Raw genomic sequence first — 27,511 nt, 5'->3', positions numbered from 1 at the left:
TGACTCCTTTACCTTAAACAATAGTAATAGAAATGTATGGTTTGACATTAATGTGTGTGTGTTTACATATCCATATATATGTATACCTTTCTCTACAAATTTGCATACATAGCCCCACACAACAACAGAATTGTTATTTCTACACAACTGTTCTATAAAATTGCTATTAATTTGTTATAATAAATTACTTAACCCCACCTCTGTTTTTTTCTTGGAATGAAAGAGGTTTAAAATTCACTTGGATTGAATGAGTTACTTATATCAAAACACTTCCAACATAGTTATCAAAAACTACAACAACTCCATCAAACTTCATTTTCCTCAAATTTAACTCTAAAATTTGTATTTATTAACTTTAAAAATTATTTGCAAAATGTAACACTAAAAAGACCTTTATTAAATGTTTCATGGTAACATTAAAAAGATATAAAAAATCACTTATATATTGTCTTGTCTTATAGCTATTTTGAAGTAGTGAAACAGAAACATAACACAGTGACAGAGCACTTGGAAAATTATAGAGGGAATCAATATATAATAGCCTTTTGAAGCTAAAAAGAAAGAAAAGCTATAACTACATTTTCTGAAGTAAAAACAAAGGACATTAGACATCCTGTGTACTCTCTTAGATCACAGAGCTGCTGCAGTAAAATTGAATCTCTGACTCCCAGACAAAAACCATCATAACCAGGCAAAATGAAGCTAAGATCTATATATCCTTACTTAAAAAAAAAAAAAAAACAAAACCCACCAAACCAAATACCCCCTTTTCATTCTCCTCATTCTAATAAATTCTGGCTATTTTGAAAAAGTGACTAATTTCAATGCATTTTCTTCAGCAAAAGATTTCTTCCACATAACCCTAAAGAAATATGCAGACATTAATGCACTCCGAACAAGGGCCCATAAGTTAAACTGTCCAGTTTTTCTTTCAATATTCACCTGAGTATTATTTACTACTCCTTTTCTGACAGTCGCCAGTCTTAAAATAATTCCTACCTTATCAAAGGCCCATTTATCATGGGAATGTTCAGCATACTTGCTGACAATAAACTCCAACTTTTCAGGAAGTACAAGGCTGTAAACAAAGGGGAGTATGGTCATTCAATCATAAGTTACTGCTGTCTCATTTATGAAAAAAAAGTCAGTATACTATGGCACTAATCAAAATGCTTCACCTCCGGATGAAGGCAAGAAATTTGGCTTTGCAATTCCATTTTCTCTAGAAGAAATGCCACAAAACAAAGCAGACCTATAATGGCATTTACAGGCAATGTTCAAATACATAACAGTTGCACTTATTAGCAACTGAAATCACAAGAAAAAAAACCCTACTTCACCATAGCCTAAAGTTATTTTTCTTGGTAATTCTTAATACAGGATGATATTAGCATGGATGTTTCACATTGCGTAATGATGGAGGTGTAAGACTTTAATAGCAAGAATCAACTAGTGATTCTCAGTTCTCAAACACAAAAGTAATAGAAATCTGTATTTTAAAAGCACAAGATCACTAGGAAGGCCAAGTCTCTATTAAATCAGCACACATGATCTGCTTATTTTGCTGTATCAGGTTGCTACAAATCGATTCTCAAAACTAAGTGAAGATTTTATAAAAATCGGGCAATAGGCCAGTTGAATCACTTACCAGAGTTTGATGATCTTGTACCATTTGTCATAAGCACACTCTAAATAATGACAGTATCAAAAGTATTACAGTTGTATATATCCCAAATATTAGAACTACTAGGTAATAGGGTACATAATAAGTATAGCATTTACTATATACTTTGCAGATATAATATGGAAATATTTAACATCTGTAGAGTGCTGAGAAGAATGTGTTTTATATCTGGTAAACAGGATAAGTTGCAGTGAAGTATTTGGCAGGAGGAAGCAAAAATCCTTACACTACTTCTGAAAACTACTAATATCATCAAAAAGTCAGTCACCAGCCAATTCTCCCTACAGAGGAGAAAAAAATGTTAATAAGGAATAGTATTAAAATTATTTAAGGAAAGGAAATCACTATGATTTATATAACTCACTTTGCTGTGCTGACAGGTTTGGGATCAAAATTTCCTTCTGGATCCATTGAAGTCTGCTTTTCCAATGTTGACCTAATTCGTGTATCTAAATAATCAGGGGGCAAAGCACCAGCTATAGCACTTAGACAGGGCAAAGCCATTCGAAAGAGCTCTGGATCATACTTCTGCAGGAGAGATAGGAACTGGTTGGAAAATCCAATAGAAAAACAGGCAAAATGTTAGTGAAAACCAAGCAGCCATACGTACAAATATTAGAAGATGCAAACAAAGAGTAAAGCACATTTAAAAATTAAGCATAGAGCAAAATTATTGCTGCATGACACCTATTTTTCTTGATATCAATTTGATACATTCTTTAAGACTACCCAAATAACATGAGCACGCTGACACTTGTGTAAGCATATACAAGTATGACTGTTACACTAGATTATAAAGAACACGTGCTAGAGGAAGTAGCAGCAGATCAATGTCAGCCAAAGTTCTCCTTCCAGCTCTCAAACAACATTGTAGTATGCTTAGGAAAAAAAAAAAAAAATCACTTCTGTATCTTTCAGATTCCCCATCTGTAAAATGATGGCATAATGATACAAGTTTAAAAAACTTTAAGATCTACTGATGAACAGTACAGTGCAAGAGTTTGATGCTATTATAATTATTTAATAAAGTTCTGCTCAGATAACACAGGCATCTTTTTGATATTATGACACAGGCACCAGTCAAGTATTTATAGGAAAAATTTTTACACTGCAAAAATATTTCTGTTGCTTCATTATTAGAAATAGAAAGACTACGTAAATCCAAATGACCACTTTGTGTCAAGAAAATGCTCCAGAACAATTTTAAGGTCCATTGAAAATACTTGCTGATAAAATTATGTGGAACAGCAAATGGAATGCCTAAAATTTTGAGACTTTAACTTCCTGTAGTTTTGTTGCGACGTTCTTTAATGTGTACGCACAAACAAAAGACGTGAGATCACAGGGTAAATTGTTTCCACTAAACAGCTGGAAGCCATGAAAATACCAAACCTGTAAATATCTCAGTACAAAACAGAACAACAGTGCACACTGTAGCTCAGCAGATTTACACAATTCTCCTTTCACTGGACTAACAACCATTTCCAGGAAAATGAAAATGTTATTATAGAGGGCCACCAATATTGGCAGAAACGTATCATCTTCATTTATCTCTAAAAAGCTAAGACACACTAATTGGAAACACTTCATTGTGTCAGGCCCTTCTGACACTCTTCGCACTTGTGACAGCAGTAAGAGAGAGGTAAATGCCACTAAAATGAAATACAAATAAGGCTTAAAAAGCCATTTTAGAATAATGCAGAGACCATCTTCATTTCCATACTACGAATCAGAAAGCCTAGAGAAGCAATCATCTAAATCTGTTAATTAGAACTGGAACATAAATTCAGTGAGATGCAATGAAAAAAATTCATTATTGTCCCATAGTGAGAACCTGATTTTTAGCCCAATGAATTACAAAAAGCATTTACTCAGTAAGGTATTTCTTCTATCAGAAATGTAACTTTTTCTTACTTGGAGAAAAAATGATTAAGTGAAAAAATCCCAAGATCAAACTGTGGAACAGGAAAATGGAAAAATGTTTATCTCTAAGAATGTTGCATCATATTTCTTAACCTGGGCAATACCCAGAAAACTAAATATACAAGTGTATAAACTAAAAATACAAGTGTATGCTCGAAAACAGACAATGTATATTTACGGTGCATACACCATCAATTGGACGAGCATATACATACATTTTAAAAAATTAATTTTATGTCAGTAAAAAGTATTTTAAAAAGTTTAGTAGAGCCAAGATGGGAGAGGAGACAACACTGACTTGTTAGTGCAGCGAGCAATCTCCCTCATTACTAGCGTAAGGCTATATGGGTATATCAAGACAAAGATTTGACATTTCATTAGTTTGGAATGAATCTTTCAAGATTCAGCATTTGATTTTTCATTAGACAGTTACTTCATTAAAAGCATTCATTGCCATATGTCCTATATTGGCTGAAAGTATTGTTAAAATAGCAACTTTCTGCACTTTGCACGGCAAATTATCATTGTAATGCTTTTATAGTCATCCCATACTACAATGTGAATTACAGTCATTACCTTATGAGACAAGGAATCAAATATTCCCCAGAAAAGTTTTTCAGTTAAATGTAATTCTTCTTCTGCTGCAATTCCGTAGTTTCCCATTCCTGAAGGCAGACAATAATATTTCCAGCACTGCTCATAGTGATTTGTCAGAAGCTAGATTTTCAAGAAAATAAAAATGCACATAAAACATTGATATTTAACAAAATAACATACTGGTTAGTGAAGTCTGAATTGCCAGTATCTATTTAAACAGTTACATGAGTATTATTATTTATTCCTGTCTCTTCATTTCTAATGTCTCATAAAAATGATCTTTTTTTTCTTCTTTTGCTTTCTGGGAGATCAGTAGAGCCCATCCTGTGAAAGTATAAAGCCTGTATTATGCCCAGCTGCCGCTGTGGGATTCTCAGTGATGACAGTGAGTAGCAAAGTTACAAAATTTCAGGATTACCACCATCTGAGTACAGATTAGTGCACAGAATAAAATAGAGACAATGAAATGGATATAAAACAGGACATGATAGATTCCAGTAAAAAGTTTTACAAATTCAAATTGATTTTACTTCTGTCATTTGTAGTTGATAGCCTCAGTATTATTCAAAACATTGCAGAAGACATCTGCAGTTCACCGTTTTAGCTGTGTCTGCTCATCTCTGGAAAAACCAAAGGAAAGAACTTTTGTACAGACAATCTGTAACATACCAGTTAAAGAGCTAGCGTATATGATTATTGGTGCACTTTCCACATAATTTCAAATTTCTTCTGATTTCTTCTTTAGAACTAAAAATTTGTATCCCCTGGGAAAGTCTAAAATTTTTTTTAGCATCGGACTAGAATCTTGACATTTTAACTTTTCCTACAATTTTGTTTAGGAAAGGAAAATAATAATTTAAAAAACCCCAAATCAAACATTCCATCTTCACCACACGTTTGCTCTAAAATTACTAATGGTCCAGAGTATGTCTGTGAATCTGACAGCTCTGCTTTAGAGTAGAACAGAATTTAAACTCTGCCATAAAAAGAGCTGCAGACCTAAGATCAGACCCTTTTATCCCAATAGAAACAGGAGGCAAACCTGACAGAAAAATTCTAAAAAAAAGTTATTTATCATCTCACAATTGTAATTCTCTATTTACAGAACAAGAAGATGCATAAAACTTCAGTTAAAGATTGCTCAGAAATGAAAGGTGAATTCTGTTCCAGTGTTGTATTCTCTGTAGACTTCACTCAAAATTTATTCCTGCATCCTACCAAGAGTTATTATGGTTCATATAGCAGAATAAGAAATTTTATGCTGAATGCATGTACAGAAAGTAAAGCATTTACCTTGAGAGGCATTTTACAGTATTCGTTGAGTAGGGGCACATCAAAAACTAGCCTTCTCAACAGTTGTTGTAGCATAGAGGGACGTAAGTGGCTGTAATTAAAAAAAACAGAAGTTCTTAGTAAAATTCATACAGTCCAGTGAGAAGGAAAAAAAATTGAAATCAGTTTGCATATTGGAATTCAAATCACTTATTAAAAGTATTTTGAAAAATCAGTGGTAGGTGCTTAAGGAATCTCACTATGCCTCATCTATGTATAGAAGGATGTAGCACAGAAAGACATGCTACTTCTGGACTCTTAACCAAATAGCCAACATGTGCGACTGTGGTCACATGACAGGAGAGGGAAGGGTGCTGGATTTTTTTCAGAATACACAGAGGGGACAATCTAAACAAAAGAAACAGAGTATTATCCTAACAGAATGGTTTCTGATATGACACCGAAAAGCAACACTCCTAACTGAAACTGATCTGAGAAATACAGATTATTCTGTATGGCTCTGATAAGAAATAAATATCAGCTGGAAGACTGAATAAATTACCCAGCATTTCTTTTCTAGCTTTTTAATTTCAGTGATCTATAGACTCAAAATCAATTTAAAAACGCTCCTTTCGTATCTCCCCCTCAGTCATCACTTTTGCAGGCTGAAAATTCCTGGTTTACTAAGCTGTTCCAAAGGAGTGAAATAATTTCCTGTGTTGATCCCTCTTGTCAGGCTTTTCCAAGTCTTTTCCATTTCTACTATATCCTCTTTTTGGCAGTGGATCAGTGCTATGCACAAACTGAAAATGCACACTGCACAACTAATTTCACAGTCCACTGCACAGACAAGTAACACTACAGTTTATGACGAAGATCAAGAATTATGATTCAGTTGGCAAATCTGCATTTCAATTCCTGATATAACTTCACTGCTTGGTTCAGTTATAGGATTTGGAGAAGGTGGGGGGCTAGGGTTGTTTTGGTTTTGTTGTTGTTTTTTTTTTTAAAAAAAACAAACCAAAAATACTCCCAAAACCCCCCAAAACCTACAGCCAAGGTTCTTCAAACCACAATCAGAAACACAAATACTTCAATCCCTTAAATCCCCAACACACTCACTGTCAGACTTGCCAGAACATTTTTAGTAATTACTGGGGGTTTGGTTTTACAGATAATCAGAATTTATCTTGTATCACCATAAAGCTCATATCAAAATGACAGCTTGCATAATGTAGTACCCATAATAGAAAAATAAAATCTATTTTCTCTTAGGGAAAAAAAAATCCTATCATACACTCTGGTCATTTATTTCATGCAAGAATAAAATAATCTTAGTTCTACATTATACTCAAAGAAATACATTACTAAAATACATATACTGCACAAAAGAAATCAATTTGTACACAGGCATCATACATACTGGCAAATAGCAAGCAGGCATTCTTCAATAGTGTCTCTTTGTGCTTTTGTAAGGGAACGTCCCTTGGATAACCGATATATTGTGTGAAGCATGGAGTCAACCAGAGAAGCATGATGCTCTGTTCCAGAAAAGAGGGGAGCACATCTTTTGAGTAATGGAAACACAGCTGAGCAAATGTATCTATTTAGTGCGAGAGCTGCCTCTGTGGTACTTAAAGAAACCTGAATGAAATAGTAAATGATTGTTAGTATCATATGGAATAAAGGTTACTAAATATGAAGTCTATAAAACATAATAATGAAAAACTCCTTAAGTCTCCTTAGTGGCTGGGTGCTAACATGATATTCCCAGTATACACGACAACTAATTTTTTTGAACTTGAAAAAATCCAAGTCATCCACTTATCTCCTATTTCTTGCCCCACTGCACTCTAAACCAACAGGAGCAAAAAAGAATATGCAGCTTCTTTCTTTAAATAGATTAGCAAAACCCACAAAGCATTAAGTAGCACTTTTAATCTCACTTAATTTCTGCATACCTACACATATATGAATTTTCAGTGCAAGTCTTAGAAGCACACATGAAATAAAAGTAATCATTAGGCCTATTACAGTATATCCAATGTAGTTACTGTATAATTAATGTAAGTCTGTATTAAAAGTTTTTAAACTACATTACACCGTTGCTTCATAAGGTGGTACTGAATGCTTATGATCAGACTTAAGTGCTATAAATTAATAGTAACTGAATTATTACTGTTTGTGTTTATACCAAGCCTATACTACCCTTTATTTTAAAAGCTGTTTTGGCTTGGAACTCCATTTCTTACAATTACAGAGACACTATACCCAAACTCCATAGCAAAATACTTACTGTATCCAAAGAGGCAGAGGCTCTTAAATCTGGTAAAAATCCAACTTCCAGTAGGTGAAGGAGGAAGCTTTGGTCCTTAATACCATAGACACGGTCCAAAAAGAGTACCATGGGTGCTTTATGATCAGGACAGAAATTTGCAGACATGTCTGGCTCATTTACTGTGCCATCTACACAAATAGATAATGCAATTTTTAATAGTAGATAACAGATAAAACAAGAAAAACTAAGACAATGACAGACACTATAATTACATTTAATGTGTAAAATCACGTTCAATGAAAATTATGTTCTTGTTCAGTTTTCTTGTATGATGAAAAAGAACACTAAGTTTTTATTATTTTAAAAATCCTTTTATTTTGCAATTTATTAATCTTTCACTCTTAAATGAAAGCCTAAGAATGAATTGTAAAGTACTCTGTTTCTTTACTATTACAGAGAATGTTTATATGGTGAAATTAAAGATAAATATTACTGCAGATATAGAAAATATATAGTAACTGTGAAGTCAAAGAAGGCTAAGAATTTTCATTTTTGTCTCATGTAAACTCAATTAGAAAGAACATGGAATCCATGGGGAAAACAGCAACAACACAGAAGTTAACTGTACCACATAAAGCATCTCTGACTGCAAAGGGGAATAATTCTTGTGAAATGGAAAGGACAACAAAAGGAAGGGAAGGAGGATAAAGTTATTTTGCCCTAGAAGAAAATGACAGACTGGTAGTTTACAGCTCGTGGAACATGGAGAAATTAATAGGAAACATGGAGATCATATGCCATAACCCCCTTATCCTTCTGTTGAGTTCATGCTTTCATTAGGCATGGTTGTCTTGGAAGCTTTTTTGTGGAAATAAATCCACCCTGGATAACCGCAATGACCACTTCTAGGAAAGAATCAACAGTTGCATAACAAGAACACCATCATCAATACACCTCTGCACTCTGAACTCTGATTTTGAATTATGTTTGAGTTCCAGAGTGAAGAGGGTGAAAACTCAAGAGTCTTCACTGACTTCCCTTTAACAGGTACTGTTAAGAAGGCTGTTAGTTCCAGTGACAAAAGCTCAATTTCAACCTCAATGACAGGTGGGGATCCAGAGAGAACAGCTGGTCCATGCCATGCCCTGGGTTCAGGTTTTCTATGTGTGCACACCATACACTATGTTTGAGTCTTCAGAGAGTGGTCTCATTCCCCAGAGGTGAGAATGGATGAATCAGAGTAGTAAGAGAAACAGGTCCTACAGCCTCAACTCCATAGTGGCAACCCTTGAGATACAGAGGAGGACGTAAGTCTTGGGGAAGGAGTGTATTCCTAGGAAGGAAGGATCTAATCTCTGAAGAGAAGAACCACTCCTCCACCCTATGTCAGTATGTCCCATTGCACATAGCATTCTGCTGTGGTAGACAGGATCTCCAAGGATGCGAAGAAGCAGGCAGTGGAACTGGGATTAAGCACTAAGCTGAGTGGCTTCATGATCATAGAATGATAGAATGGTTAGGGTTGGAAGGGACCTCAAAGATCATCTAGTTCCAACCCCCCTGCCATGGGCAGGGACACCCTCCACTAGACCACGTTGCCCAAAGCCCCATCCAGCCTGGTCTTAAACACTTCCAGGGATGGGGCCTTCACAACCTCTCTGGGCAACCTGTTCCAGTGCCCCACCACCCTCACAGTAAAGAATTTCTTTCTAACATCTAATCTAAATCGACCCTCCTTCAGCTTAAACCCATTACCCCTTGTCCTGTCACTACATTCCCTGATAAACAGTCCCTCACCATCTTTCCTGTAGGCCCCTCTCAGGTACTGGTAAGCCACCATTAGATCTCCCCGGAGCCGCCTTTTCTCCAGGCTGAACAACCCCAACTCTCTCAGCCTGTCCTCATAGGAGAGGTGCTCCAGCCCTCTGATCAGCTTTGTGGCCCTCCTCTGGACTCTCTCCAACAGCTCCATGTCTCTCCTGTACCAGGGACCCCAGAGCTGGACGCAGTACTCCAGGTGGGGTCTCACAAGAGTGGAGTAGAGGGGTAGGATCACCTCCCTCGACCTGCTGGTCACACCTCTTTTGACGCAGCCCAGGACACGGCTGGCTTTCTGGGCTGCAAGCGCACACTGCCGGCTCATGTTGAGCTTCTCATCAATCAATACCCCCAAGTCCTTCTCCTCGGGTCTGCTTTCAATCCATTCCTTGCCCAGCCTATAGTCGTGCCTGGCATTGTGCTGACCCACGTGCAGGACCTTGCACTTGGCCTTGTTGAACTTCATGTGGTTCACACAGGCCCACCTCTCCAGCCTGTCAAGGTCCCTCTGGATGGCATCCCTTCCCTCCAGTGTGTTGACCACACCACACAGCTTGGTGCCGTTGGCAAACTTGCTGAGGGTGCACTCGATCCCACTGTCCATATCGCTGACAAAGATGTTGAACAGTGCCGGTCCCAGTACTGACCCCTGAGGAACGCCACTCATCACCGTTCTCCACTTGGACATTGAGCCGTTGATCACAACCCTTTGAGTGTGACCATCCGGCCAATTCCTTATCCACCATGTGGTCCATCCATCAAATCCATGTCTCTCCATTTTAGAGACAAGGATGTTGTGCGGGACAGTGTCAAATGCCTTGCATGAGAGGATTCCGTGATAACTTGCCTATACCTTATGGGAGGACCTTGTGGGAGGCAGGCAAAGATCTCGAGTCTCAAAGGGTGGGTGCAGTAGTGGTGTAGAGAAAAGGAATTTAGTTAGATTGTACAGAAACAGTCTGCGCCTTAATAAAAAAGAAATCAGGCTTCTAGGATTGAACATTGAGGTCAGAGTGGAACATTATATCTAGAAATTGGGGAAAAGGCAATAGGTGTGGAGGGGGATTTTCTTCAGATCAGGACAATCTCAAAGTGAATATGTCTGGGTTTCACTTCCTCTGAAAAGGCCAGGGAAGAAATAAACAGCACAGTTCCAAGAAACAGGAAAGGCAATTAAAATGCAATGTGTGTGTGCAATATTTTAATCAAGCAAGGACTAACAGGACTGTATAGTGAGTCATCAGTGACCTGGAGAAGGAAGCAAACAAAGGAGACTAAAAGGCTGTATACAACACTAAGTTATTCTGTATGGTTAAATCATTAATGAAACTGAGTGGGTAAAGTAGATACAGCTGCACTTCAGTGCAAATAACTCTAAGCTAAGGCATCTGCAGAATAGTAAGACATGCCTATATGATGCTGAGCTTGGAAATGACATTACAAAGAGATCCTGAGGTCATCACTGAAATTCTGTGAAACTGTCAGCGCAATGTGTAGCAGTGACCAAATAAGTCAACAAGATATTGGGCACCATCAGAAAGGGGTATTTAGAATATGAGGGAGGGCATCATTTTGCTGCTATATAAAACAGAAAATTAATACATAACAATAGTTTGTGTGCCTACATTATCAGTACAACCTGCTCACATCTTGTGTACATCCTACAGCTGTTTTCTACATCTCAGGATTGCAGAATAGAGATAGTAAAGGTACACAGAAGGGCAACTAAAATGATTCAGGCAACGGAGCAGTTATGATGAGAGACTAAGAAAAGTTCAGATTCTTCAATTTGGCAAAATGAGGACTGAGAAAGGATATAACCGAGATTTAGAAAATTATTAATGTAGCTGACAAGGTAAATGAAGGTCTGCTATACACCAAATCCCAAAATACTACTATTCAAGGGTGTTAATTAAAACTAGTAGAGTATAAATTAAAAAGAAAAAAAATGCTTAAAATGCTTCTTTACGTACCAAATAGTGAAATTCTGGAACTTATTGCTGCAGTAGTTTGTGGGTACAGACATTATTCCAAAGGGATTAGATACATTCTTCAGCACCGGGTCCAGAAACATATTAACGGGCAGGGAGGTACATGCTAATCTCTCTAAACAAATAACTGGATGATGTGGAAGTGCTAAGGGACTGAGTTCAAGCTTACACATTCTACCAAAAGAGATAGCACCTTTACAGCCAGTACTGGAGACCAAGTACTGGGGATGGACAGCCCATTGGTGTGATCCTGGGAAGTACTTCTTATGTTACTTGCTCCTGTGGAGCAATGTTAACTGTTCTACTGGAGCAGCTCTAATTGACATGTGTCTAAAATCTGAAAAACAGTTCTCTGCTTGTACTCAACTCTAAGGCTTATGTGCCACAAGATTTTTATAAAAAGATTAACTGGTTTTATAAAAGTATTGAAGTTACCTTTGTTAACTGTTGACAGCTTTAGTGGTATACTTATAATCCCAACCAAATCTTCAGTTGGCACTAGAGATCGAAGGATTGACCTGATTCGAATAGCTTCCCCTTTTCCACTTTGAATAAGCTGTTAGAAAAAGTTTAACCAATTAATAAATTTAGTACTGAGGGACATAAGAAAAATTTCCTCAAAATACTGATATTAATATGATTTTTTTTCTAACATTGGAAAAAAATGCACAGAAATTCAATTTATCCCAGCACTCTAATGGAGTTGCTGATTTTCAGCTGATTCTACTTTTATTCTGCCCTAATTTTGATATCATATCAATAATTTCACAATATTATAAATTCTCAATAACACAAAAAACCTCCACATGCATACGATTCCTAAACCAATCAGATAAAGTGATGAAACTGAAAATTTCTGAAAGACTCATGTTACAGAACCTACGGTGCCAGGTTTTGAGTTTGTCTCTTAATGCTATGAACAGATGCAAACCTGTCTGATGCATCTACACATTTTCTATTATTTCCATGCGGTAAATATTTCAAAAGGCATTAACAACAAGGTGACCAATTCCTTTCAACTTCTAGCAGAAATTAGGTACTCACAACCGATGTCCCTGAAAAGCTCTTCCAGTCATTTTCTTAACACGAAACTACTATCTCTGGCAACAGCTACATGCAGCTTTATAGCTAATAGATTTAATAGCTTTGGTACTAGTACGTAGGGAGGCTACAAGCCAAATTTCTTTCTTCTTGTTGTATTGAGATACATACTGCATTTTCAGCTGGATTTATGCTACTACAGAACTTTAAATACTGGCAAGCAAAAGTCAGTCTAACTAAAACCAGGTCTTGCATGTGGCTGTTACGTGCATTACAGGCAAAACAGTTATTTTACATATTTTTCCATGTATTCATGTGGTGTAGATACCATATTTTATCAGTGCACACAAAAGCAGCACTGTATCACTTTCTTATGAAAATGAATTTTATGGCTTTCTAGTAAAGGGCCAGTTTCAGAAATTTATTGCATTGATAGTATAAATGCGCAACACTAGTAGTTCATCTTTGCTTTGATTCCAGAGTCATATAAAAATTCTCAAAATCTTAGATAAATAAAAAAGCATAAGGAATCAAAAGGCCACAATTCTTTATAAACTGCTTGCAGGGAACACATCTGTCTAGATACAGCGAGAAATGTAATAAAGTCCCCCTTCTGAAGGGAAGAAGCCTTTGAATAGAGAACGCTTTAGTTAGACATGTACAGTTCTGTTTGCAAATCTACATTTTCTGAGCAAGTGACAAAATGAACTTACATGCATTTCTGGTGCACAGCGTCCAAGTAAATCTATGAGAGCTGAGTAAAATGACATGATTGCATTGCCCATGTGCACAATCTCCTCCTCTGTGTCATCATCATCACTAAAAGGTAAACAATACCAGTGAGCATTTTTGCTAATGTAAGTTTATAGCTCCTTTCCGGAGCTAGATCCCTGATCCAGAAACTATTAATCAGATATAGTAATTTCCTCTGGCTCTGGATTACAGAGTTTTTATCCCTAGAGTAAGCATGTAATTGAACAGTAACAACTGACTTCATACAAGCCTTCTATCTTCCTCTTTACCTTTAGCTTCATTCCACAGCAGCCTTCTTTATTTTGTCCTTCAGGCTTCTTCTGTTCTGTAACTCTTACTTGACTTTTATCTAGCTCATGCTTTATGAATTCCATACGACAATTGCTTGTGGGTGTGAATCTCTAATGCTCTATGCCTGTATAATGCTTTACACACCAGGACCTATTATCCACATATTGCAAGCATGATTAAACCAGCTATTAAATCATCATTTGCCAAATAAGCATTCACATTTACTTACCCTTCTCTTTTATATGCCTGGGAGGGAAGGTCACGAGTAGGATTCTCTGAGATCCTGATAGCTTCTTGCATAGCTGCCAGCAAACCATTTCCTCCCTCTCCCCTAAGGTCTGGTCCAAAGCACTCTGGCCGTCGAATAAGGAGCTTGACAACAACGCTTGCGTTTTCCTCAACACTTTCACCTGAGGACCAAAAAGAGATCTTAGAACTATACATACTTTCTCCTGAAAGGTATCCTTGAGTCAGACGACAAGAAAATTTACCCTAAATTTTATAAAATATAAATCAAATCCTCATCCTTCTTTTTGAAAACAAAAATGCATCAAGTTGGCAGCGTTGGATGTGTTTTATCAAAAATAAACCAAGGTTTAAAAGTAACAGTGTAGACTTGCCTTGCAAAGGCTTTACTACACTCAATCTAGAAATCTTGGTTAATTTGCTTTTTATGGCAAAAATTACTCTATCATCTGGTACAAAGGCTAATAGTCCCAAGAAGTCTGCTATTGGGAAGAGGAGGAAGGAAGTTTTGACTCCAGCCAACTCCAGCCAACCGCCACACACATACACACTTCGACCTCCTGCTCTGTCCCCTCTTCTGCAGGACAGGGAGAAAACAGAAGGAAGGTGTGACAGCCCATGGATTGAGATAACAACTGCCTAGTAGAGAAAGCAAAAGCTATGCATGCAAGCAAAGCAAAAGGACAAATTCATTCACTGCTTCCCAGGCAGATGCTCCTAGAAAGCAGGGCATCAACACATGTAATGGTTGTTTGGGAAGACAAGCACCATAACCACAAAATGTCCCCTTCTTCCTCCCCCTTTCCCTGAGCTTTTACTGCTGAACACATCATGGTATGGAATATCCCTTTAGTCAGTTGGGGTCAGCTGTCCCAGCTGTGTCCCCTCCCAATCTCTTGCCCACCCTCAACCTACTCACTGGGGCTGGGGAAGAAGGGAAAGGGGCTGTGTGGGGAAAAAATGAGAAAGCCTTCATGCTGCACAAGCACTGCTCAGCAACAGTCAAAACATTGATATGTTATCAATACTGTTGTAGCCTTAAACGAAAAGCACAGCACTTTATGGGTTGCTATGAAGAAAGTTAATTCCATCCCAGCCAGATCTAGTACAGAGCATGAGAGTTATTTGATTTTTAATGGGGCACCTGAAGCAAGGAATGCTGTTTAACATGATGCCCATAGTACTTCATCAGTGGAAAACTCATCTCAGAGTTTAATCTCAGTACGACCAAAGAATAACAAATTGTATTTTAGGTTAAATATATATAGAATAAAATCTCCTGATTCTTTCTACTGCATATTTTAATATTTGTTAAATCTGCTGCTTGCTATTTAAAGCCTGAAATTGAATATTTAGTTTTTCTATATACAAAAATCACATTCAAATCAGTTTTAAAGATCATGGCTTGCCTGAAACAACTCAATTTATAACAGCTTTGTGTGGAAAAATATATGTATATTTGAAAAGGGAAAAAAGTGGGTTTAATTATTGTATAAATTCAGTACAGGTAGATAGGTTGTGATCTAGATGCTTGCTGAATAAAAGTCATCAGGAAAAGGAACCTTCATATAAATGAACTCTTTGTATGTAACTAACTGCTTTTTGGACTGCAGTCAGTGGCATGATAGGAATAATAATTGGGTCAGAATCTCAGCTAATGGTTAAATGCAACTGTTTAGAAATTCACAGTGGCTACCTTATAAGAATACTGATAATCTGTAGGAAGAGATGAAATTAATGGGGCATGTAGGAAGAAAACAAATTACAGGAAAAGAAACAGTTCAGTCACTGAACTTGTGATGTCGGTGGCTTGGATCATGCAAGCTAGAATACTAAACCAGTACAAAACCACAAATAGCAAGTTTATATTAAACTGAATTTTTCAGCTTTAGCAGCCACGAAAAGTAGGATTAGAAAGTGTGGTTTTGCTGAGAGCAGCAGTGATGCTACTGGGAAGTCAGAGTCAACGGAAGGCAACGGTAGGTGAGATAACTGGGACTGACTGGCTCTAGGAGGAGCAGCTGAACACTTTACATATTTCAATCTTGTATTTTTCCCACTTAAAACTCCAGTACGATCTTGATATGGAACATAGGATGAGATAAAACAGCATCAAGTTGCACCAGGGGAGGTTTAGATTGGATATTAGGAAAAATATCTTCACCAAAAGGGTTGTCAAGCACTGGAACAGGCTGCCCAGGGAAGTGGTTGAGTCACACGTAGATGTGGTGCTTCGGAACATGGCTTAGTGGTGGACTTGGCAGTGTTAGGTTAATAGTTGGACTTGATGATCTTAAAGGTCTTTTCCAACCTACATGATTCTATGATTCTATGCCCCAACTACTGACTTTGCATAGATTCTTTCTTTCTTTCTTTTTCTTTCTTTCTCTTTCTTTCCTTCTCCTTTTCATTCATCTTATTGTCATACTGCAGGGCAAAGGCAGGATTTTAAATCTTAAAGTCAACAATTTTAGTTCCATTTGGTTAAAACCTTCTAAGTGAAGATTTTAAAAATAATGAATTAAGTAAAATCTAACATAAAAAAAATTCACTACATACCTCTCTAGACATACAAATGATCATCGAAACATGTACATTCATCTACAGTTACCAGATGATCCTGAATTCTTGCAAGTTTCATGTATCTTTTGAGGAGGCAAATACAAAGCCCCCTTAAAAACTGTAGGGGGCTGTTTGAATCCATATTGCAGAATAAAATAGCAAATAGAAATAAAATTATAAAATGTAATTAATATTTAGTTTAATAAAAGCACTACCAATATTGTTTTCAGACGCTCGTTTCCAATACAATTTAGATCTAGATATTAAAAATTTATCTTAATTCAGGCAGTTTTCAACACACTAGTGATAGCTTTGTGAGGAGTGCAATTTAGAGTAAAAGCAAGTGGGTATCAGCAAAAACCACTTGCAGATAGTTTTAATTTAGAATGTGCAGGAATGAAACTTGCTTTAAGCCCAGAGGTCAAATTAACCTTTAACATTGCTCTATGGAAGTCAATAAAAGTTTATCAAGAATTAATTAGTCTATATTTTCAATTTATAATTTCTTGTACATGCATTTGCCACTAGAATCTTATTCTGACCTTTTCTGTATATATTTCTTTTCCATATCCCTTCTGATGGGATACCAAACTGCTGAAAATAGCTTTAATATCTTGCAGTCTGCTCTAATTTACCTCACAGGCCAAGTTAATGAAGAATTTTGCTTGAAGAAAGAAGTTTTGCTTATTCCAAAGATTCATTGGCTAGAATAAAAATTTGTTCATTTGTTTATAAGTGTGTGTGTATGTTACTTTTATCTCAACAACCCCAATATTTTATTAAGCTATATTTGTAATTGTTCTCTCAAGCATAGGACACAGAGAAATTAGTAATCTGATTTTCTAAAGTGCCAACTCCAAAACTACCATAATAAGAAGGTTTGAAACCCCAATCATAACTGTTTTATTCAGAAAGAAGCAGCTGAAACACTTGAAATTAAAAATTAATTCTACTAGCTAGCAGTCCATCCAGCAAAGTTAGTCTTCATACTAAATAAACTATTGCAAGTAAGATCGAAATTATCTTCATCTAATTATACAGAGTACTGTTAATACTTATTTATAAAATCAACAACAAAACCCACACACTTTTTTAACCTCAGTGACGACTACTTCTACAATTCTTATATCACAGGAGTTTGTCAAGTTAGTTTAGCAGCTCGCTTGATAGCTACAGGCTTATCAACAAATGAGTGTCAGGTATGTTTACTGAACTGAACAGTAAATACATTTAGTGTCTCTGTTTCAGGTATTTTTTTACTAATTTCAGACCAACAGTATGTGAATAGAATAGACAAAATCTAAAAATTAGACTATCTAAAATTATTTCCCTTCTGGCTGTCCCTAGCTGTCCTCTAAAACACTTTCCATCTTGGCAGACCAGATAGGTGGCGAACAGACAAATCTTTTGATCTCATCTAATGTCTAATCTAAATTACTGGTTGGATGAAAAAAAAATCCACATGAACTGGAGGATGCCTTTTTTTTGATGACATTCAGATAATCTAAATTTGATTTTAGCATATTTGTTTCATAAATTTCAGAAGGAAATTGCTCATAGAAACAAGTATAAGATAGTTATCAAAGGAGAAGATTTTTTTCTTTTTTTAACATATCAAATTTAAGGTATCCGGTCAGGGTGTTTTACAAAATGTTCCCTCAGAACTATGTAAATGTGACCTATTGGAAATTTGTTTTTTGTAATGCAAAATGCCTTAATTACAAACCTTTAAATTCCCAGTGGTATAGTGGCCATGAAAGGTCTAAAGTAAGTGCTTACTGGTTATGTTTATAACCAGCATATGTGGTATATGTAAATACCACAGTTTACTTACTGAAAGAATTCCTAAACATCATTTGCTACCTTAACAGGTAGCAGCGTATACTAATAATCTTGTATTTCTAATGAGAACAGTATGCATTAACCTTTCTTCATGCATTAACACATTTTTATGGTTAGAAAAGTAGTTTTAAGGAAACCTGATGATGGAATTTGGATGCCAAGAAATTACACTTACTGTTAACAAAAACTGCAAATCTTAAGAACGACAGGTAACGTTCACCCTCTATTGGATTCCATCCAATGTCTGGATATCCTTTAGCCAGCAATACCGGACAACTCTGCAGGCCACAACCCGCCAAGTAGGTTACAACCTACAATACAGAAGCAATCATTTATTCATGTGTTTAGAAATAAATTTCTAAAAATAAGTATGAAACAAAATGAACTTAGTAATTTTTTTTAATAACAGTGCTTTTATATAGTAGGCATTTCACCTACTAAACTATCAACATAGCTCATTATTGCATCAGTCTTAGCTTCTAAATCTTAGTCTTGCTTTTGATGATGATGAAAAAAGTCAAATACTCTTTATTTCTGAAGTTATCTAATTATATGACGACACAACAATACAACAACATGAACAAGTGTGGAATGTGAAAAGTAGAATAAAATATTGTGAAATTCAGATTTTTTTTTTTACAGTACATAAAGAAAAGTGAAAATACTATTTAACAATTTTAAAAATCACATCAATAACCATAAATGGCTAATTTGTTACAACAACAAAATAAATGTTTCATCAAAAGTTTATTTACTGTAATTCCAATCTTAATAGATATGCAAACAATTACATTTTTCAGAAGACTGATAAATATCAGTGAATAGTTTTAAGACTCCAGATAACCAGAAAGATTAAAATTTTTGGTAATATTTAAATTCCTAACACAGCATTTCTTATCAAGAGGAATATCTTTAACGAAGAGAAATCTTTGAGAAATGATGACAAATATCATTAATTATAGTAAACTAAATTTCTGAAACATGTACAGAATTATTTCTCAATCATTTAAAAGGAAATTTGCAGATAACCACACAAACATATCATTTTTGTTTTTATTTTAAACACATAAAGGACAACATATGAACATGATTATAGTACTTAAATATATTTTGAAATATGTAACAAACATCAAGAAACTTTCATGAACCTGTAAAAAGAGATGCACGTTATCATTTCTTACAATGGAAGGCAGCCAAAAATGGGTGGCAAAAGGGAGACAGGTTTTTCTATTTGGAAAAGGGACATATGCTATTCTGCTCAAGCACCCTATAGCAATTCCACCATGCATGATATCATATTTAGTCATTATCTAATGCCCTAAGACAGAAACTAGTTATGAATTCAGGACAAATTATACTTCTGCTGATACAGTATACAAGTTGCCTCCAAAGGGCTGCAACAGAGGAAAAATGGGCTGATGTGAAAAATTTGCTTATGACAGTATGCAGAATGGAAGTTACTTGGTGCACTTGCTGGAAAAAACATGCGATTCCCAACAGGACTCGATAGTTTTCTAGTATCCATTCAGAAGATATTAGTGAATACACACTTGTAGGAGTCTAGAGATGCAGCTCATATAGAATGTGAGAAAACCAGTAGAATAGATCTCTTCTCCATTTCTTTTCAGATTTTATAATGCTACCACCAAACCCCTTAATTTTAATCTATTCAGTTCACTACAGTATGCCATCAGGCCACGGGATACTTTTCTTGCTGAATCCTCTACCTTCCACACATTCACACATTTGCAGTTAAAAAGAGATCAAATTTGCAATGGCAAAACTTCAAAAGTTAAGTTGCTTAAGTGTAATTTATTTTCTCTGAACACAGGCATTATGGTGAAAACTTTAGTCACACAGAAACGCTGTATCATTCTCTGAGTAGGGTATGTATGCCACATTCATCGAACTGATAGCTATACAGTATTTGTTTTTTCTTGTTATTCAGTATATAGATTTATTTACTGAATAACATCTACACATACTGCACAAGTTATTGACTTGCCAAAGTTAATATATTCCAGCCAATGCATTACCATTCTCACAGCTAAAATGACTGATGAATTTGGGAAGCCCAGCCTGAAACACATACACCCTGAGCTTACAGCATAAAATACGGTGTACGTAGCAGCTGATATCTGTTACTGTTTGAACATTTGGCACTTGTATGGTGCCAAGTATTCCAAGGTAAGCAATCAATAAATCAGGAACACACAGTTAATGGTCAACAGTGAAATTCAGTTTAGGTGACTTGCCCTACAGTACTTTTCATGAAAATAGACAGTCACTCAGTCACTGGTGGCATTCCAGTCACTAAGGGTGTATCCCAAGGGTTGATACTGGGGCCAATACTGTTTAATATCTTTATTAATGACAGGACAGAGTCTCAGCAATTTTGCAGGTGATACAAAATTGATAATTGTTCTAAACGCTACCTTTATCTAATTAATATATTCCTGTGCGCTCTCACACTCTTCCCGTTCGTATTCTTGTTTCTGTCTTCTTCTAGCTATCCCCCATTATATATTCAGTTATTTCCATTTCCCAACTTTTCCTCTCCCACAGCATATGCTGATCACAAACACCCTTATGAACTGTTCTACTCCCATCACAGGATTCTCCCATACTGCACAGCGGCTTTCCCTGTGCTAACCTATCATTTAGGTGCTTAACTGTCTCCTCCATTTATATTAAACCCTGCCTTCTGTTTTCCATTCCCCAATGCTGTGCCAGCACATATCACTTCCTTTCTCTGCTTTCCTCTTCTGCTGACTGTGCATCCATCTTCCAACTCTTGATCTGTTTTCCTTCCTGGATATACAAAGAACTTCCATGCCATCAATCTCTATGATTTACTCAAGCCAAAAGACCTGCTTCCTTTCTTCATATTATCCTCTTAATTCTCAAATTTGCTCCTCCCCAAACAGTGTTTCTTGATATGTTTTTCTCCTATTTCATGCTTTTTTTTCTTGTCATCCTTTCTACCTGGTAACAATAGTGAAAGGATGCAGAAGACAGAAAAAAATTCTCTTTTGCTGTGATTCCCACTGAGCTTAAAGCAAAATCAGTGTCCTGGTTTCAGCTGAGAGGATTGATTTTCTTCATAGTAGTTAGTGTGGGGATATGTTTTGGATAGCCCCACCCCCCCTGCTACCGAAACCTTGTCACACAAACCCAACACAATCAGGGAAAATACCAGTCAATCAATCTTACCTTGAGACAGCACATATCTAGAGAAAGTATTTCTGAGGAGATATATCCAAAAATTACTATGGTCAAACTTGCCCTTTTCCCTTCTAGCACAAGTACGTCCTTTAATAAATAGGTAAACAGGTCAGAGTGCTCACTTACCTTATCGAGATCTGGCTCCTCCAATGCTAGTGCAAGCTCATTATTGTCCATTACAGAGGCTGCTGCAACATCTAGTGGTGTTGAACCTCTCATTGAAGGAAATGCTGCAGAAGAAAGTTAATACACAATAAATAAATTAAATTAAATTTGCAGTAATCACAGTCATGCAGCAGAGGGCAGCAATCACACTGGAATCTAGAACATAAATATATTAATAGTACGTTCTACGGCTGTTTTTCAATTAAGAACATGGTTAACTGTTTTGAATTATGTTAAAACAAATTCTGGGTATTTTTGTTTCTTAGGTTTCCAATCACAACTATATTGAATGGAAAAAAAATGCCAAACTGTATGGATTTAATCCTGAATTTTTCAAAATATTTAAAAGCATGGATTTAGACTATTCTGTTTCTAATACAATTCACAGAAACATAAGGATGAAAGTAAATGGGGAAAAAACCCAAAAAAAACAGTTAGAGGTGAAACCACAAAGTGGTTTAAGCTTCACAGAGGTTTCATCACATGCTTCAACTTGCTATGCAAATTAGATACTAGTCTTGTGATATCGCAGTTCCTCCTGGTCTTGCTTTTAGCTGTTAGAGCTACATGACGTACCCAGTCCAACACTGCTGTTTTCCAGTAAGTAACTAAGATGCTCAAACATGGCCTTCTGGTTTTGACGACTAATTCGACAGAAGTAGCACAGGAATCGACAACAGCTTGCCACCATCTTAGGAAAAACGATCTGCTGGAGAAGAAAGTTGATAAAGCAGTGAAATATGTTAATTACCAATCTGTTCCAATTCCTCTTCCTGCGCTCCTAACAAGGAAAGTACAGTGAAGTTACCAAGGTGATAAGCAGCTGACAGTTTTGCTTCTAACTTAAGAAAGGACCTGCGTTTCCTTTTAAATTTTGTATTCATGAGGCAATTCATGAAGTTTAAAATATTGAAAAATCTTTTTGCAGAGGACTACAGAGGACATGTAAGGGCAGAAACCAGAGAAATAATTCTCATCAGAGCAATTTGCAGACGAACAAATGCAGTCATACAAAAACTCTATCTTAATAGCATTATGATCACAAGCTCAACCCCAACATTAGGTCTTAGCAGAATAAAGAATATTCAAGAACTTTAGTTTCTTCTCCCATATTACAATACGAATATACAGTCTTCATATAAAACATTTCTAGAAGACCCCTATGTTGTTCAATGATAAGATGAAACAAAACATTAAATTGCATTAGCTATCCAATGCTTTTAAAACAAAAAAATCCCAACGCTTTACTTGCTGCACTTTATGTGCAAGGATTTCTCCTCTGAAAATAAAATAATTTCATCTGTAGCACTCATGAAATAATGTTTCACAAGTTGCAATTAGTCATAACATCTTCTGAGATGAACAAGCTATGCCATTCTCACATTTTACTGAAAGGAGCTGAAAGAACAAGATCAAAAATCATGGGACAGATATTTGATGCTTGTTTAAAGGTTTTCCTATCTGATTTATTAAATTTACCATTATATAGCAGTTTTTAAAAAGTGTCAAGTTCAGTTGCAGTTCTATGTCCTAAGGATACTCACAAAATTAATGAGAAAATTCATGACCATCAAAACCAATAAGAATTCTTTTTTAAATGTTGCCTTAGCAACATAAGTCTAATTCATTCCGAGAAGTGCAACCTTTTCATTTAATGACACAACAATCTTGCAAAAAAATTTATTATGTAATTAAAAGCTATATGATATGTATTATCTTTTCAAGACATCAGGTGCACTTCCTAACTTCCAGAGACTTGATGAACTGTAGTTTTACTTCAGCACAGCTTTTTTGCTAATATATGTGGTTTGTTGGCCTATTCCAGTCAAGAAGGAGCTATTATGTACAAGCAGCATTATATATGATGATTTGTTTTTTAAATGTAGGGTAGATGAAAATTAATGATTCATGAAAACATTCAACAAAGATTCCACCCCCCAAATTTATAGCTATTTTAACAGAATGTGTGACATAACTTTAGAAAATTACAGTAACAGCAATACTGTTAAAAATTGTCATTTTAGAAATTTCTCATTTGTCCTGGTTTCGGCTGAGATAGATAGATAGAAAGAAAATTAACTTTAGTAGCCAGTATAGTCTTGTGGTTTGGATTTAGGATGAGAATAATGTCGATAACACACTGATGTATTTAGTTGTTGCTAGGTAGTTGTAGTGTCTACATTAAGTCAAGGACTTTTCAGCTTCCCACGCCCTGCTGGGTGCCCAAGAAGCTGGGAGAGCACAGCCAGGACAGCTGACCCAGGGCAGCGAAAGGGAGATTCCCTACCATAGAGCGTCACGCTCCCTATATAACTGGGGAAGCTAGCTGGGAGGTGAGATCGCTGCTCAGAAATGGACTGGGCATCAAGTTGTTTTATTTTTCTTCTGCATATGGTAAGCAATTGCAAATTGCATTTGTCCATCACTATTAGTATTGTTGTTGTTGTTGTTATTACTACTACTACTACTATTATTCTCTTCCTTTGTTATCCCATTAAACTATCTTTATCTCAATCCAGGAATTTTTGTTTTCATTCTCCTCATGCCACTGGAGGGGGGGGAGGGGGGGCAGGGTGAGCGAGTGGCTGTGTGGTGCTTAGCTGCCAGCTGAGGCAAAACCACGACATCGTTATTGACAGGAATACATATGAATATGGAATTCTAAAACTTTCAATCAGTAAGAAATAATTTTGTAGTAAAACAATTCAATCCTGACAGCCAAAAAGTGCATTGCTCAGGATTCTCTGAAAATGAATGAACAACCAACACCAGAAGCCAACATGACATTAGCATTCCAAAATTATAACATCTAAAGACATAGACACTTAAATAACTATTTTAGGCATTAAGATGCACACTAAAAACCTAACTGTGATGGAAATGTTGAAAGCTTGCCCAAGTATTTTCTGGGATATAAATTTCACCAATGAAGTATCTTTCCAGGGTTTTGGTAGCCAGTATTAGCAAAATACTTCTAAGGTACTGAGATACCTTCAGCCACACCATATTCCACAGATCTCCTCATCTGTTTCTCACTCATTTATTAATAGCACAGCTGGAAAGAAGCATAAATTTTCTTCAGTTTGAACTGACAAGTTTTTACCTTCTCACCATTCCTTCAGAGAAGTGTGACTATAACACTGTCACTACATGTCTCAATACAGCCTCATGATAAAATCACTCATCTAAGAAGCTGGAGATCTAGCTTAAACCATCTGCTGCCACGACGTAGGAAAATGCCCAGTCCCTAAACCAGAGACTACATTGCATGGTTGTTCAATCCATCTCTTGAAGCTATAACAATGAACAGAAAGAAATGTCCATGAAGCTGGAAAGAGAAAACAAAAGGGAACATACTAACAATCCAGCCATGAGGAACTTGCTTGAAGGCAGGAAAAGCAGTGTTCTGGTGCCTGATGCCACCACTATACTTGAACTCTACAGAAGTGACTCACTGGACAAACCCACACAGAATTTCAAATGAGTATACAAAACCTTAGCTGATCAAGGCATGCTCACTGTTTCTGGCCCTGCTCCTTTTTATTCAGAAGAATACACTACCTGGCAGAGTGAAATATCTGCAGCATGCACAAACGTGTACCTTTTCCAGATTACAGCCTACTGGTTCTACCAAGGGTCGACAACCTTTCAAGTGAGACTTCCCTGCCAGGTTAGAAGCATGCCAGTGGAAGATCAACAGACAGCAGATGATAATAATTTTAAAAGCAATACTTTCTCTCCCTGCAAGGTTGCAGTTCCCATGCAGGAAACTTCATGCTTGGAACTGAGAAGCAACACTTCTCTGCCTGTACAGTTCCCAGCCCAATGGATTGTTCTGTGAAACCTCCCCACTGCAATATCTAAAACCTGTGCTAACGGTGTGCAAAACACTTTGTTAATAAATCTTGCTGTGTTATTTCATAACATGACTATATCCATTTGACTCCATAAAAAATTATGGGTTCTGAATCATGAGTATCTGGAAGTTTCCACCCTTAAGGAGAAAATGAGGCACCAGAGTTTGGAATAGATCAAATTCCAAATACACCCTATTTCTTGTCCATAGTTCATAAGATTTCTACTCTTATGCCAGTTCCCATTCAGTAGGTGATGTTTTGTATTCCTTCTGAGGTACCTAACTCTCCTCATGTGTTTCAGAAAGACAGAGACATAAAATAGGACAGTTTGGGTGGCCAGACACATTAAATACTGCAACACCAGGTTACCAAGTAATTTCTAGGTCTGCATTCCCTTTGAAGGATACCATGGTAACTCCTGTAAAGTATTTGTGTAGATCTGTGTTACTAAAATTTCATATAAAAACATTTCTGATAAAATTAGAAGGTTGTGGGGTTGTTGTTGGTTGTTTGGGGTTTTTTTTTTGTTTCTTTTGTTTATGTACAGGTTGTAGCAAAAACAGAGGGCTGTGACACCTATAAATTAGCAAAGTATTAATCACTGTATAATTAATTATAGCTTACCTTGAACTTAGATGTGATCATATTAAAACAAAATAACTAAAACCACTATGTGAATAGTTTGTAACGCTGCGACGGTATAACAAATATAGACACAATGTAAAAGTATTTTCCAGAAGTATATGAGCTATGTCACCAAAGAGAGGTGTAGCTGCACGCAGAAGGCATTCAAGTAAAGAAAAATTGCCAGAGACATGATAAGCACAAGGTAGTAAAATGTGCTGAAAATTGCTCCAAATATGTAAGGATAGTGTGTGGCCAGGAAAAAGAAAACAAGATAAGCAGTACTGGGAGCAGAGGATACCCCTCTTTCGGGGAGGGAGGCAATAGCATAAAAACATCAGGCATAAGCAAAGAGAAGAAAGAAGCCCATTTCACTTCTGACTTTGTTCAGTAACCTAAATATCCAGTTAGGCTTCTCAAAATTTGTGCCACTCTGCCTTTGAACCAAAACATATATATATATTCAAGTATAACACTAAGAAATGGAAAAATAAAACACTGCGAGAAAATTATTGCTCAATTCAAAACTTTGAATGCTTAAATTCAAACACAAGTTGGTGTTAGTCTCTTATTATAGTCTCTTGGTAATAACTATCTGAGATGAAGAGGTATATTTTCCTAGCAGAGATACACCTCCCATAAATGCAGATAACGCACATATTTGATATAAAATAAGAACAAAACCTTTTAAAGTCCTATTAAAAGACAAATGAAACACCTATAACCTTTTGCTCACTTTTTAAACATCAAGTCCTAGAATGCTGGGCTCCCTCTAGTACTATAAAAACTGCTCTATATTTAATATTAATCAGTATTTCAGTTTGAACAAGCAAAATATCTTACATAAGGGAGATTTATTTGTCTTCAGATACTTCTTAAACATCCTAGCATACTTTTGGAAAGGTTCAAAATGGAAAACACACAATAAAATTACAGTGAAATTACCTGAGATCTGTCTCCTCCAAGCACATTCACCATCACATCCATAACAGTCTCATGCATACCCAAGACTCTCATTAGGTTAGGATGCTGATAAAACACCTTGTTGTTCATTATATCCCTAAAATAGAAGAAAAGGCAACAATATGTTTTTAAGAAACACCATTTTAATTTAAATCAACGATGCATTACTAGAGATTTCAGAAATATGTATTCACTGTAGTAACATCATTTTAAATTCTTAGATTTCAGCATAATAAAAAACACCTGACAATGAAATGCTTCACATTTCAATATGCTGTCATTCCTCTAATTTTCATGAATTCTATAAAATAAGAATCTAAACTTTTAAGTTATTTCAAAATGGTATTCTTCATCTTTAAATTGCTCTTACCACCAGTTC

The 27,511-nt window shown here is 36.2% G+C and overlaps 1 protein-coding gene across 1 annotated transcript in view; it reads right to left on the bottom strand.

The window, feature by feature from the left end:
* The window catches only part of RYR3 (ryanodine receptor 3), a 247,414-nt gene that overhangs the window by 79,070 nt on the left and 140,833 nt on the right, over positions 1 to 27,511 (bottom strand). The window contains exons 40-52 of the mRNA XM_075754124.1: positions 27,115 to 27,229; positions 22,265 to 22,397; positions 21,650 to 21,753; positions 18,474 to 18,609; positions 13,878 to 14,058; positions 13,318 to 13,423; positions 11,999 to 12,119; positions 7,773 to 7,942; positions 6,900 to 7,120; positions 5,498 to 5,588; positions 4,184 to 4,324; positions 2,049 to 2,230; positions 1,000 to 1,078 (exon numbers count right to left, since the gene is read on the bottom strand). Of these exons, the coding sequence (XP_075610239.1) occupies positions 1,000 to 1,078; positions 2,049 to 2,230; positions 4,184 to 4,324; positions 5,498 to 5,588; positions 6,900 to 7,120; positions 7,773 to 7,942; positions 11,999 to 12,119; positions 13,318 to 13,423; positions 13,878 to 14,058; positions 18,474 to 18,609; positions 21,650 to 21,753; positions 22,265 to 22,397; positions 27,115 to 27,229 (1,780 nt within the window). The remainder of the gene's footprint in view (positions 1 to 999; positions 1,079 to 2,048; positions 2,231 to 4,183; positions 4,325 to 5,497; positions 5,589 to 6,899; positions 7,121 to 7,772; positions 7,943 to 11,998; positions 12,120 to 13,317; positions 13,424 to 13,877; positions 14,059 to 18,473; positions 18,610 to 21,649; positions 21,754 to 22,264; positions 22,398 to 27,114; positions 27,230 to 27,511) is intronic.

Source organism: Balearica regulorum, chromosome 5 (genome assembly GCF_011004875.1).
Source record: "Balearica regulorum gibbericeps isolate bBalReg1 chromosome 5, bBalReg1.pri, whole genome shotgun sequence".
NCBI classification, from domain to species: Eukaryota; Metazoa; Chordata; class Aves; order Gruiformes; family Gruidae; genus Balearica; species Balearica regulorum.
The sequence above is the reverse complement of the archived record's forward strand: the minus strand, read 5'-3'. Positions and strand labels throughout refer to the sequence as shown.